The sequence below is a fragment of the Maylandia zebra genome, linkage group LG8, assembly GCF_041146795.1.
Source record: "Maylandia zebra isolate NMK-2024a linkage group LG8, Mzebra_GT3a, whole genome shotgun sequence".
NCBI lineage: Eukaryota > Metazoa > Chordata > Actinopteri > Cichliformes > Cichlidae > Maylandia > Maylandia zebra.
The window spans coordinates 30,346,816-30,361,043 of NC_135174.1; the positions used below are offsets into that span (position 1 = coordinate 30,346,816).

The window sequence follows — 14,228 nt, forward strand, 5'->3', positions numbered from 1 at the left end:
GACAATCACTAAACAAAACCAGCAACAACAAAAAGCAGCGTCGTGTGACTTTATTTGTTAAAAAGAAACACTATATTGATCTCGCGAGATTCTATATGAAGGCAACAACGATTCTGTGACGTTGCTTCGTATACGTTCTGTGATTGGTCGTACTGTTCTAGTTTAAAAAGTAAACCGCGGAGAGGACAGCGCAGCAAGGCCGATAGGCAGTGATTGTTTCTCATGTTTGCGGTAGTAAATAGAGTGTGTGTGAAATAAAATATACGACACGTGAGTTCGAGTTTCATACAATATCGCTTTAATTCGTAATCCTGTCATTTAAAACGAAATTCCGTTTTGCTGAAGTCGTAAAAACGCGTAGATGAGATGGCTAATGCTAACAACAAAGCTAGCGGAGTGTAAAAACGGTCTTTGTTTACCTTCTGTTTGCTGTTGTTTCTTTGTGTTTGTTTGCTGTGATTGGTCAAAGATGTGATTTACTCTGAGCTGTGTTTGTGTGACTGTGGTGGCCAGTTTTAGTCAGGCTGTTTACACTCCAGTAGCTTGTATTGGGGCAGTGCTGGAGTCAGGCCGAACTCCATTATCATTTCTGGGAAATTAAAACTCTCGTTTGAATCTCAGTCGCACAGAAGCCGGCTGATCATGGGAGAAATGTTTAAAGGCAGCACCTCATTTAGCTGGTAAAATCGGCGCAGATTAAAGCTCTATTAGGCGCTTAGCGGGCGTCTAGGCTGCCTGTGAGCTGTAGGTGAAACTCCCCGCGGGGAGACTGGTGGTTGATTGGACTGATGTGTTTGCAGAGAGAATGGATTCCAGTTTAGCTGGAAGGCCGGAGAGAGTGGGACCAGTGGAGGTGGGGGACATAAAGAAGGACCTGCTGGCTGAGTTTTCTGCCATGCCAACACAGGTAGGTCCACCACGGTCTGCCCTGACCTCGGACACAGTGTTGCCAACTCGTCAGTAAGGAAAATCGCTATTGGCTGTCCTAAAAGTCGCTAGAAGTCGCTAAATGACGTCATCGCCTAATCTGCATAATTGGTCATGCTAATGTAATTGTAACCTATGTTGTTGGAGAGAGAAATAACATCGTGGAAGATAGGGCTGCTCGATTATGGCAAAAATGATAATCACGATTATTTTCACTGAAATTGAGATTTCGATTATTTGACGATATTTATTTAACCCTTTAAGACCTACTATAGAACCAAGTCCGCCAGAGCTTATATTATTATTTTTATTTATTTATTTATTTTTTTACATGTTGTAGTGCCATTTGTGGGAGCATTTCAAGTTGCTATACATCAATACAACTGTTATAGCCCATATTTTAATAATATGTATGCATTAAGTCCATAGTAACTACATTAATTGCAAAAAAGTGCAAAAAACTACAAAAAAATTGAAAATCGTTTTTGTTTTTACATATATTTCTACTTGGGGAAATTTAAGAGGTTTATCCCTCAAAACTTTAAATACAAAAAAGTTGCAAAAAATAGTTTACAACAACAGGAAATTTATTTTGAGTGTCTTCATAGTTTTATTTTGGAGATGCACCAATTTTTATATACTGCAGGAAAAACAAAAAACAATCCTATGATGCAAATTTGCAAAGAAAACAGCATGTGCATCAAAATAGACTATTTCCAGCAGTGCAATTTGAGTTCTAAGCATCCCAGCAACTATTCAGAAAAGTATAGAGTCAAACATGACTTATAAAAACACCAGTATAGGCTTTTAAGGCCTACAAGTAAAAAAACAAACAAACTAATTTTCCATGAAAATGATCGGATCGGCAAAGCGTGTTTCTGGAATATTATGTTTTTGTTTCTGCAAGCGCTTTTTATGCAATTTTTGCAAAGCTTTATGTGGAAGGAAGCTGATGGCATAAGATGTAAGTACAACTCCTCCGGTTTCATATGCAAAACAAATTATTGCGCTAGCTTACGCTGTTCTGGTTCTACAGGGATTTAAAGGGTTAACAATAACAATGTATTGAATAATGACTTTAAAAAAAATAAAATAAAATAGTGTGCAAATACTGATAACAGTGCAAATGTTTGCAATATAAAAAAATAAATGAAAAATGTAAACATCTGTGTTTAGTGAACTTTGCAGTGTTGCTCTGTGGCGCAGCTATGACACTGTAGCAAAGTTTACACACTGTCTACTTGATCCACGTCAAGTAGAACCCATAATGTTTCCACACCACTGAAGTGGTTTTTACCTCTCTTTTCAACCAGCGGCAGTCACTCTCCTCCCCAAATAACTTCTGCTGAGCTTTCCGAGCTTCCCTCGGGTCCTCTTAATTGTTGTGACACGTGTTGGAAATGCAGAGAGGTGCGCTTGATTTGCCACACGGAGCAGCGCGAGAGTAAAGCACGAGGGAGGGGCTAATAATCGGCTCAGTCATTTTTAATGATCGTTGAAAGCCCAGATCGTAATCGTGATTAAAATTCGATTAATTGAGCAGCCCTAGTGGAAGAGACATAAAGTGAGTAAAAAAAACGTCCTAAATGCATTTAGAGTTTATTTAGAACTACAAATTAAATTTCTTTTAGCAATTATGGTTTTTTTAATGTCACAATTCCAACCCTGCTACTTTCCCCGGGCTTGGACCGGTGTTGTGCCAAAAAGTGATTGTCTGCCAAAAACTGATTTCCGGTATTTGCCAAAAACTGATTGCTCGTATTTAAACTGCTATAAGTAACTTGTTGGGCTATAATATGTGAAACATATGTCAAATGCATCCCTCATGGATGACATAAAGTCATCTTGAGCCACAAACAACATTCGTGTAACAAGGTAGAAGCCGCAATCAGTTTTTGGCAGTGACTTTTATATAACCTTTATTTATGCAGTTAAAAAAATCTCATTAACATTAAAAATGTCTTTTGTAAGAGTAAGTTGGCCAAGAGGACAGCAGAAATGGCAGCAAATATTACAATATTTCTGTAAAAATATTTTAAGTGGGGATAAAGGACCGGATTGGTTATAATGTAAGTACAATAGCAGAGAGTTGTAAAGATACTTGAAAAACAGATATTGTTTTAATTCTCTATATAACCCCTTTGTAAACCCTGTTCACCGAAGTCTATTTACGAACATACGTAAAGATATTACACATAAAAAATACACAGAAACACTGGAAATCAGTTTTTGGCAGACAATCACTTTTTGGCACAACACCGGCAAAAGTGACCCGAAATAGGCGCTCTGGTGGAGTTACTTTGTGTGTGTTTATAAGTAGTTTTAAACCTTGTGATCCAGTAAAAGAAGAACACTGCGTTACAGCACCCGCTGCTTGTTGAGAGTAAAAGCGACACGCGCTTTCACGTCTTTTTTTAGCGACTTTTTTTTTAGAAATAAAGTCACTAAGGGGTCTGAAAACTCGCTAAATATAGCGACAAAGTCGCTAAGTTGGCAACACTGCTCGGACAGGCTGTAGTACATCACGGACCCATCCATGGGACTTGCAGAGCAACGTCACACTGTGCTGTTGTTCCTGCACATGTTTAAATCAGAGTCTCGTCCTTTGAACCACATACACAGAGAGATCCACAAACACCACAAACTGTCTTCCACACAATGAAGATCTCTGTGGTCCTTTTATGTTTGATGCCCACTGATGTGTGTAGGGATTATTCAAAGCATCAGTACAGTCACCATTAACAGTGATGTTTTCTTCCAGTTTGCTGTGAAATCAGAACCATTTTCTTTGTTTATTGGTTTCCAGGAAATTTTCCATTAAAAGCATCCAGTGTATTCATCCTCCATGCACACACATGCACATCTGTACCTGCTGTTTCCTGTAACATGCCGTCGCTGTCTGATGGTTACCTGTTCTAGAGTTGGATGCAGGTCATGTAACTGATGCTGCTCTCTCTGCAGGACGACGCTCAGGAGCAGTCGGAGAACCTGCAGGTTTACCTGAGGGTTCGACCCTTTACTGCAGCCGAGAGCGGCAGCGGAGAGGCACAGGTGACACACACACACACACACACACACACACACACACACACACACCGCAGTGTTTTACAGGGATTCACTATTCCAGCTTTCTCCTACTCTGGGTGTCTACAGCAGAGATCAATGGTACCAGTTCTGTATTCCTCACCGAGGAGCATGCTGGATGTCATTCAGTTAAAAACAGAGGACTGATGTGAGACACAGGTGAAGCTGGCAGGAACCAAACTTCCATTCAGTCCACGCTCAGCAAAGCTTCACTAAACACAAATTTTAAGGAGGATAAGACAGGAACTTCTTCCTCACATAACGTTTACACGCAGAGGGAAACTTTCTTATTCCTGATTCCATCATCTGTTATGGATCAGATCTGTCACACGCACACCGCCACGTCTTTGTGACCTGCTCACAGACCTGGACTGTTCACAGTCTGTAGGCCTGAATGAGCAGCGCAGGTGTGTTTTCCTCTGTAGGACTGTGTGACCATCGAGGGGCCGGACACTGTGGTCCTCAAGCCTCCCAGGAGCTGCCAGTCAAACCGACAGAGCGACAAGTCCCTCCCACAAACGGCCCAGAGGTTCACCTTCACGCAGGTACGTGTCACCTGACCGGAGCTGTGCACACCCGTCCCACTTGCTTCACGCTGTTGTTGCCGTGGTGCCTTCAGGTGTGTCGTTTCTGTCGTGGTTGTATTTCAGGTGTTCGGTCCGGAGGCGAGTCAGAGGAAGGTGTTCGAGGGCTCCGTTCGGGGTTTGGTCCGAGACGTTCTGCAGGGAGGAAACTGTCTGGTTTTCACGTACGGAGTCACCAACGCCGGGAAGACCTTCACCTTCCTCGGTCAGAGCGCCGCCCCCTCCTGTCTGCCATCACCCGCCTCTCTGCCCGACTCTGACTAACTGTCCGTCTGTCGCTCAGGTCCGGACCACGACTCGGGTCTGCTGCCCAGGTCCCTGTCGGTCATCTTCAACAGCATCGAAGGCCGCCTGTACGGCCGCTGCGACCTGAAGCCTCAGCGCTGCCGAGACTTCAGCAGACTGACTCCAGACCAGCAGGCGACCGAGAGCAGCAGCAAGAGGAACCTGCTGAGGATGCTAAAGGAGGTGAGGCGGGCGACGGGGAGCGTCGCAGCATGGTGTGAGCGCGTGCGGTGAGCTGAGCTGTCTCTGCTTCCTCTCCACAGAGCGACAGAAGCGCGACAACTGGAAGGTCGGCGTTCCTCGAAGGTCAGTGACTCTGATTTAATCAGGATGGGACTAAAAGCTGGAGAAACGCCGAGCTTATGATCTTTGAAGGTGGTGTTAGGCGTGATCACTGATCTGTGAAGATAAACTGCAGGAGTTGAGTGTGTGGGTTATTAATGTCACCTCACACTGATTTGCTCTGATGAAACAAACAGCGTCTCAGTCCAGCAACAGATGGACTCATTTGCAGGTCCTGGCTGAGATGTTTGACGCTTTCCTCAAACAGTTTTTCTATGAATAGAATTGACGTCTGATTAACTGTAAGCTTTAAAACAAGGTGCGTGTGTGTGCGTGTGTGTGTGTGCGTGTGTGTGTGTGTGCGTGTGTGTGTGTGTGCGTGTGTGTGTGTGTGCGTGTGTGTGTGCGTGTGTGTGTGTGTGTGTGTTCAGGCTCGTCTCTGAGCAGTGACAGCAGTGTGAACAGCGTCTCAGAGGCCGACAGCTTCTGTTTGGACGTCGACTCAAACGTCCGTTTCTCCGTCTGGGTTTCCTTCTGTGAGATTTACAACGAGAACATCCACGACCTGCTCGAACAGGTGACACACACACACACCCACTCTGTGAGAGTGGGTGTGTGTGATCCCAGTACACGAACACATTCATGTTTTGTTTGCACATTTTCATCCTGAGCCTCTTTAAGTTAACCATTAAAACATTATTTTAAATTTTAGATTTTACCATTAAAACAGGAAATAACAACAATAACAGTAAATCCATGAAAACCAAACACACACTGCAGACTGGACACGTCCGAAATGTACACACAATAAACCAACAAATGACCCAGGGTACATTAAAGAGGAAAAACATGGATCCTTGCAGACATGCTGCTGTGACCTCACTGGCGGCCTTGATGATCTTGGCTGTGATTGGCTGAACCCGTCACTAACTGTTTTTCCTCAGTTTTATTTTGTACAGCTGAAGCTCTGCCTCACTGAGACTTTAACTTGTAATTACTGAGCGCCTGCAGCACGTGCTCAGTCCTGTTATTGGTTGATAACGGGTCAGCTGATCCTTATAAAGCCAGAGGACAAAAAGAAGTGCAGGCAGAAGAAACCGGAGCCTTCTTCTTTCTTGTTGGGATGTCCCCTTCAGTGAAGGTGTTGACATGGACACCGGGCATCAACGGTGTTCAGCAGTCACGACCTCTGACCTGTAGGTTCTCGTCCCCGAGGGCTGGTTTATTCTGCCGGCACCTCTTTTTGTTCTCTGGTTTTATAAGGATCAGCTGACCCGCTACCAACCAATAACAGGACTGAGCACGTGCTGCAGTCACACACACACAGTCTCACACACACAGTCTCACACACACACACACACACACACACACACACACACACACACACACACACACACAGTCACACACACACACGTGTCAGTTTTCTCTGAGCACGGCTGCTTTACTCTTTATTCCCTCGGTTTACAGCTGCTTTTACTGCATGTGTGTCAGCTGTCTGTGGTGTCGGTGCAGCTGCAGGGGGCGCTGTGGCTCCTGTGACCATGTGACTGACTGACTGTGTGATGTTCAGGTTCCCGGCGGCCAGCAGAGGAGGACGGTCCTGCGTCTGTCTCAGGACGTGAAAGGAAACTCGTTCATCAAAGGTAACACTCGCTCTCACAGACGGCCCGAGGGTCGGAGTTCGTTTAGTCCGCAGTCACGTCCCGCCCAGCTATGGCCACGCCCACTGAAATCACTGCAATATGTGAGCCACACACAGGAAGTACTTTAAATCCATGACTGTCGGTGGGCACGACAGATTATTATATTGCAATCAAACCTGTTACACGGATAAGCTGAGTCGCTGATCATTAATATTAATTATTAAACGTGTTTGATGAATCCACTGTTTCTCACACCGGCTGCTCTGTTCCTCCCAAACCATCTCTGTGCTTTTATTTTGAAAGTTCCTGCTAGGAGCTGAAAATAAATAAGTTGATTGGGACACTGTAGGTTACCGTGACGATGATAACCTGCCGTGGTCGACACGAGATATTCACCATCACGAATACTCGTGTGGCCGAGTGCGCTTGTTGTCATGGTGTTTCTAAATCAAAGCAGCCGGCTGCGAGGCGCTGAGGCTCGCCGCGCCGTTTAATGACTGTGTTTGCGATGTCCCTCAGACCTGCGTTGGGTCCAGGTGAGCAGTTCGGAGGAGGCGTACAGAGTGATGAAGATCGGGAAGAGGAACCAGAGTTTCTCCTCCACCCGCCTGAACCAGCTGTCCAGCAGGAGGTCAGCAGCGGACGCCGTCGTCCTGTTTCCACCTGCGGTTGTTTAGCTTCAGTAACGCCCACTCTGTGTTCTGCAGCCACAGCATCTTCTCCATCAGGATCCTGCGCGTGGATGACGTCGGCGTTCCCAGAGTCCTCGGCATCAGCGAGTAAGTCGGGCTCACAGTTCTGCAATGAGTGTGCGGCGGAGGCGGGGCGTGCAGGTGACACTTCTGTATGTGTGTTCAGACTCGCGCTGTGCGACCTGGCCGGGTCGGAGAGGTGCTCGCGGACGCACAACACCGGCGAGAGGCTGAAGGAGGCAGGGAACATCAACAGCTCGCTGCTCACGCTTGGAAAGTGCATCCACGCCATGAGGCTCAACCAGAACGCCAAGTAAGAGTCACGCTGAGGTTTGGTTATTGCACGGAGGGGCGGGACGAGCCCGCTCGTCCTCATCGGAAGAAACGATTTACTGTGATGACGTCATGTTTCTCATCCTGACTAAACTCGTCGTTTTACTCTGATCTAAATAATTTCATTATTGCAGACGAGGAACGTGGCGGCAAAGAGCACGTTTGAGTTTGTAAGAACGGCTCTGATGGAGGGTCGCCATCAGCCCGCCACTGTTATCTCCTCGCCACGCTCCCATCAAAGCAACTTTACTTATTGTTGTTGTTTGTGACATCATCCCGTCAGAACTATGACACCTGTGCCTTCAGGCCTCAGGTACCTGAGTGCGTGCATGTGGGCGTGGCTGAGTGTGTACCTGTGTCCTCGCTGCAGGTTTCAGCACCACATTCCCTTCAGGGAGTCCAAGCTCACACACTTCCTGCAGTTCTTCTTCTGTGGTGCCGGGCGGGTCTCCATGGTGGTCAACATCAACCAGAACTCGTCGTGCTTCGACGAGACGCTCAACGTGCTCAAGTTCTCGGCGCTGGCTCAGAAGGTCAGTGAGCGTGTCAGACTTCCTGTTTTCATCGTGAGACCTGCTTGAAACGTGTGCTTAAGGACTGTTGACACCTGGGCGCAGGTGGTGGTGCTGAACTCGAGGCCGACGGTCCCCGACGGTCCTGGCTCCTCCCAGAGGTCGGCCATGGAGCTGTCGCTGATCATCGACGAGGCAGACTGCCGCAGAAACGTGGCAGGGAGGGGCAGAAAGAGCTCGCTGCTCGCCTGGGAGACGAGCCTGGAGGACGTGCTGGAGGACGAAGATGGCGAAGAGGGTGAGGAAGATGGGGAGGAGGAGAGCATGATGGAGGGAACGGTCCTGGAGGCAGGAGGCGAGAATGAGGAGGAGTGGGACGTGACGATGGAGGAGGACGAGAAGGTAACGCTACTGAACCTGCTGATGTCATCACTGATGTTAGTTTTCAGCCGCTTACATTAAAACGTCAACGACGGCGTGCACGTCCTGATGTTTATAACGCCACCAGGAGTCTTTGCGCTTCAGTCAGTAATGTCTCCCCTACAAGGGAGGAGGGGCTTAAAACAGGTGTGCTGTTTGCTGATGTGCGTGTTTCAGCAGGAGGGCAGGGAGGCGGCGCTGCGTCTCGTTCTCGAGGCTCAGGTCAGAGAAGAAGTCAGCGCTGAGTTCATGGAGCTCTTTAAAAAGATGGAGAAGGACTACAGGTGAGTGCAGGCCTGCCGTCATGTGACCGGTGCTGCGATCATGTGACGTTTTAACAGCAGGTTTGTCCACGTGTCTGTCAGCGACCGCCTGGAGAAGGAGCGGGAGATCCTGGAGGAGCGGGCGGAGAAGAGGGTGGAGATCCTGAAGAACCTCGTCAGTAAGACGGTCGACCTGTCTGCTCTTAGCACGGACAGCAACAAGGTGACACAGACGCACAGGCACACACACAGACACACACACAGACACACACACAGACACACACACAGACACACAGACACACTCACACACACACACTCACACACACACACTCACACACTCACACACACACACAGACATACACAGACACACACACAGACACACACACACACACACAGGCAGGATCCATTACTCAGTATTGATCGTGATCGACTGTTAGGAGGAGCAGGTGGTGCTGCTGGAGGGAATCATCAGCTCCATGAGTCAAGACCTGGAGAAGATCAGAGAGGACGCTCAGAGTGTCCACCGCTGTCTGACCGAGCACACACACAGCACAGGTACCACACACACAGCACAGGACCAGGGGGCGGGGTTTAAAGAGGACGCGAGCAGGTGAAATTAGTACTTAATGATTAAAGTTGGGTGGAGCCGTCAGGCCTCCATCTTTAATCATTAGTTGTTCTTAGTCTCTAGCTCTCAGCCCGTCTTTGTCCCGTCTTCCTCCCTGGTTCTGCTTCAGCTTTCTTCCTGTTTAACGGGACTTGTTCCGTCCCACTGTCGCCACAGCGCGTGCTCATAGGCGGTCATGTGGTTATTGTAGCGTGTTCGCCGTGCAGTGTAAAACAGCCCTCGCTGTTTGTTAAAGACACTTGTCTAAGTGTCTGAAGAGTCGCCGAGGGGTCGCGGCCCTTTGACTGTAACGTGCACGCACACGTGCACACTTCTCGCTGAGGTCACTCTGACTTGTCCCTGCAGAGCTGGAGGCGCTGCGACTGGATAGCCAGCAGTCACGTGACCAACTGCAAGAAGCCGAGAAGGTACCCCGAGCGTCCTCCTCCTGTGGTGTCCTGGCTCCTGCTCTCACTCGGCTCTGCTCCACTAACTCTTCTCCTCGTGTTCTCCTCCAGCGTCTGGAGCAGCAGCAGCAGGAGGTGTCGAAACTGATGGAGTTGTGTCGGCAGAAGGACGGCGCCCTTTCCAGGCTCCGGGCAGCCATGGACCATGCCGTGGAGGACGCCACCCGAGACGTGAGTGGGCTCTGTTCATGGTTTCCAGGTTGATTCCCACTGAGGCCTAACGCGGTGTTCTTTCATGCAGAAGCAGCTGGTGGAGTCAATACGGTCGCAGCTGCTGGAGCTTCAGCAGACCTGCAGCTGCACGAGGAGAGGACAGGAGGAGGAGGGGAGCAGGAAACATCAGCCTGACTCTGTGGAGGATGAGAAGCAGCGAGGAGCAAACAGGAGAGGTGAGGGGAGAGGAGGAGGAGGGGGAACATGGAGAGCTTGTGCTGAACCTTCATGCTCCTATCATCATGTTCCTCCTCAGTGGTCCTGGAGGAGGAGATCTGGAGGCTGCAGGAGGAAAATGACAGAAAGAACGAGGCCATCGTGGAGCTCAGAGGGAGGGAGGAGGAGCTGCAGCAAGAGAAGGCGAGGCTGGAGGAGGAGCTGAGGAGCCGGGTGGCGGAGGTGGAGGGGCTGAAAAAGGAGCAGGTGCTGCTGGAGGAGCAGCTGCTGGCGCTCAAAAGTATGTAGACGGGAACATCAGCATATGCAGCACACACGTCCACGTACTTTTGTTCATCACAGAGAAACACTGAACTTATCTCACTTTGTCGCCTCTCCTGACTCCTCCCCTTTCTGTCCTGCTGTAGACCTGGACGAGTGTCCAAACTGTGACACTGTGTTGGTGTCTCTGGAGGCGGAGCAGAGGGAGGCGTCCAGACTGCAGAAGGAGAACAAAGCTCTGGTGAACGGGATCTTCCAGCTGCAGACGGAGGTCTTCTTCTTCTCCTTTTCCTCCTCCTTCTTTTTCTGCTGCTTCTTCTTCTGCTGACGGTCTTTGCATCCCTCCAGGTGACCAGCCTGCAGGTGCAGCTCAAACAGCAGACTGACAGATCCGACAGCCTATCAGAGCAGTTCAAAGCCACAAAGACCCGCCTCCACGACCTGGAGCACCAGTCAGAGGAGAAGAACAACTCCATCAGCAGTCTGACACAGGAACTGGAGCGCCTTCGACAGGAAGTGAAGGTTCTCTTTTTTTGTGAAAGCCGGTTGGTTGATCCTGGATCGTGTTCATGATGACTCACTGGCTGATGTGTTCAGGAGGAGGAGGGGCAGAGCAGCAGCGTTTTCCACGCCGCCATGGAGGAGCTGAAGAAGGAGAGCGAGGCGGCGCTCCAGCGCTCTGCTCAGAAATCCCAACAGATCGAAGAGCTGCAGACAGACAAGCGGCGGCTGGAGGCGGAGCTTACGCTCAGGTGATCGATATTGCCACCAATCAGGTTTTATCGATCCATAAACAGAGGTTGAAACTCTTCTTCTCCTCCTGCAGTGAGAACAGGTGCGCTGAGCTCAGAGAGGAGCTGGCCAATCAGAGAGCAGAATTCTCCCACCAGCTGGAGAGCCTGAGGGCGGAGCTCGATTCAGAAGGCGACGCCCTACAAGCAGCATTTCAGGACAGCGAGGAGAGGAGGAGGCAGCGGGAGATGGAGGTGGGAGGTAAGTAACCAATCAGATGAGCCGAAGGGGACGGTCAGCTGGCTGCTGCTCTCAGCTGATTGGCTGATGATGTTGTTTGTGTGTCAGAGCTGCAGCGAGTCTTGGATGAGAAGGAGAAAGGTCTGGAAGAAAGCCGCCAACAGGTGGAGACGCTCAGTCGAGGTAACGCGCTCTGATTGGTTACCTGAAAACTGTTTCCTGTTAACGCTCACGTCAGGGCACACTGTGCGCGTGTGTGTGTGTGCGTGTGTGTGTGTGTGTGTGTGTGTGTGTGTGTGTGTGTGTGTGTGTGTGTGTCTGTGTCTGTGTCTGTGTGCGTGTGTGTGTGTCTGTGTCTGTGTGTGTGTGTCTGTGTGTGTGTGTGTGTGTGTGTGTGTGTGTGTGTGTGTGTGTGTCTGTGTGTGTGTGTGTGTGTGTCTGTCTGTGTGTGTGTGTGAGTCTTTGGTTTGATTCCGACCTGTTTTTCCTGTCAGAGCTGCAGAGGAGGGAGGAGGAGGAGACGCTGCCTCTGGTGGAAGAGCTGAAGAAGGAGATCCAGAAACTGCAGGAGAGGAGACAGGAGGAGGAGGATGGGGGGGGCAAGAGGATGAAGAGTGGGGAGTGTGAGGCAGTGATGAAGCAGAGAGACACTCAGGTAAGTCAGCCTCAAAAAGTACAAGAGAAGAAGAAATGCCGACGGGTTTTCACGAAGGAGCGTTCTGCTTTATGTTTTTACTTTTCTTTCAGGACCTTCGAGACTCTCCTCTTAGGTCCAACATGGCCGCCAGGAAGAAAACTCCCAGAACCACGGGGAGGAAGAGGAAGAGCTGCGAGCTGGAGGTAGGGCGGAGCCTATTTAAGCCTATCGCTGTGGTTGTGTGAATAATTAAGATTTTAACCCGTCACTGCATCCCGGGTTAAAATCACCACGTGTTAGACTTTTATCGTCTTCTGAAGCGCGGCCTCATCTCGCCTCACTGTGCCAGACTGGCAGGTTCTCGCCGCCAGCAGCCTTCTCAGCACGGAGGAGTCTAAGGGCGCCGGTATACTCAGTCTATCCGTTATACAGCAGGAAGCCGCCACAGTATTCTCCTGAACGACAGGTGCCGCCACCAGCATCACCTCGACAAGCTGACGCTCCGTTCTTCTTCTTTCCTTTCGTATAAATCACCAGAGGGTGGAGCCGCCTCCCAGAGTGTGTTTGTTTGTGTGTGTCTCAGGCGCTCTGACATGTGTGTGCTGTTGTGTTTCAGGTTTTGGTGCACAGTGAAAACAAGAGGAACAAACCGAGGGGAAACGCCCGTTGCGTTCAGGTGAGCCGTCCCAGCCGACAGGTAGATGAACTCACGCGTCCTCAGAGCCCTCACCTTAAACCTCCTTCTTCTTCTGTGGTGCAGGAGAGAGGATGCGCTCTGCAGAAGATTGAAGAGGCGATCCACACCTCACCGTGCGTCCTGGGCAGCAAAGGTCAGCCACACCTCGACCACCCAGCGCCAGCAGGGGGCAGCGCTGAGCTGCCACCGTGTCTGATTTTATGTTACAACAGAAAGTTTAGCTGAAGTGTTTCTAACAGGCTCGTCAGGCCCTGCGGCTCCAGAGCGAACTCACCGTCCCGTCCTCTCTGCAGATAAAAACATAAGCTCGGTGGAGAAGGAGGCGGTAACCGTGGCAACCAAACCCCGGCGAGGCCGCAGGAAGCTTTACAATATGGACCCGTGGGCGCCGATGGTGGACTCGCCACACACGGTGAGACGGAGTCTGACTCTGAGGCACGAAGCGGAGTCGGCTGTTTGTTTCTAAATATGAATGCGTCTTTGTTTGTCCCGTCAGACGCCCGGAGCAGCGGCGGAGGATCGGGAGAGCGACCACAGCATCATGAAGAGGAAGCTACGCTCTCAAACCTGCAGGAAGTGACATCATGATCGATCTTTAATGTGCGGCGTTCTTCGTCTGTCATCAGTTTGTTGGTTTGTTTGTTTTTAATGTTTGGACCTTTAAAAAAAAACAGAAACCCACCAGTTCACCTTTGTGAGGCTTTAAATTTAAGGTGGAATTGTTTAAGGTGGATCTCTGTGACTGCTGTGATGTAAATAAAGGTGAGCTGAATCATGTCCAGGTGAAGCTTCTTTCAGCCGCACTCACGTGAGGTCGTCGACATAAAGACAAAGTAAATGTCTCGGTGAGCGGTGTTCGGTCAGTCCCTGCAGCGGGCGGAGGCCGGGGCGCCTCCTCGGTACGTTTGTGCTCGAGCTCCGAGTCTGTCTGCAGTGCCTCAAAGGGATTCATGCTGTAAATAAAGTTTTACTGTAGCTTCCTCAGTGTGTGACTTCACTTCCTGTCTGGTGCTGAAATGTGGAGATGTCACATGAAGGTTCAGACTCCAGTGTTTGAGGGAGTACCTGAGGCGGCTGTAGCTCAGGAGACGGAGCCGAAGGTTGCTCCACTCTGTCCCTGGGCAACACGCTGACCTCTGAGTCGCTGCTGACGTGTTCACGCTGACGTGTCG

General features: G+C 49.7%; 1 protein-coding gene across 3 annotated transcripts; it reads left to right on the top strand.

The window, feature by feature from the left end:
- Positions 1–126: 126 nt before the first annotated feature.
- On the top strand, positions 127–13,833 carry LOC101472005 (kinesin-like protein KIF20B). Of its 3 annotated transcripts, none has more exons than XM_023152652.3 (32): positions 127–270; positions 801–907; positions 3,889–3,978; positions 4,437–4,556; positions 4,662–4,800; positions 4,879–5,063; positions 5,144–5,186; positions 5,594–5,739; positions 6,733–6,805; positions 7,325–7,436; positions 7,513–7,584; positions 7,664–7,810; positions 8,201–8,363; positions 8,448–8,744; positions 8,940–9,046; positions 9,128–9,248; positions 9,463–9,580; positions 9,999–10,060; positions 10,151–10,270; positions 10,341–10,488; positions 10,569–10,769; positions 10,897–11,021; positions 11,099–11,272; positions 11,348–11,502; positions 11,577–11,743; positions 11,831–11,905; positions 12,217–12,377; positions 12,470–12,562; positions 12,976–13,035; positions 13,120–13,189; positions 13,296–13,468; positions 13,553–13,833. In XM_023152652.3, the coding sequence occupies exons 2-32, from the start codon at positions 806–808 to the stop codon at positions 13,634–13,636; spliced, it is 3,903 nt and encodes a 1,300-aa protein (XP_023008420.3). In that variant the 5' UTR covers positions 127–270; positions 801–805; the 3' UTR covers positions 13,637–13,833. The 3 variants fall into 3 exon arrangements, with proteins under 3 accessions (XP_023008420.3, XP_014263803.3, XP_014263802.3); XM_014408317.3 differs by having other exon boundaries at positions 13,350–13,468; XM_014408316.3 differs by having other exon boundaries at positions 8,943–9,046.
- Positions 13,834–14,228: the final 395 nt, after the last annotated feature.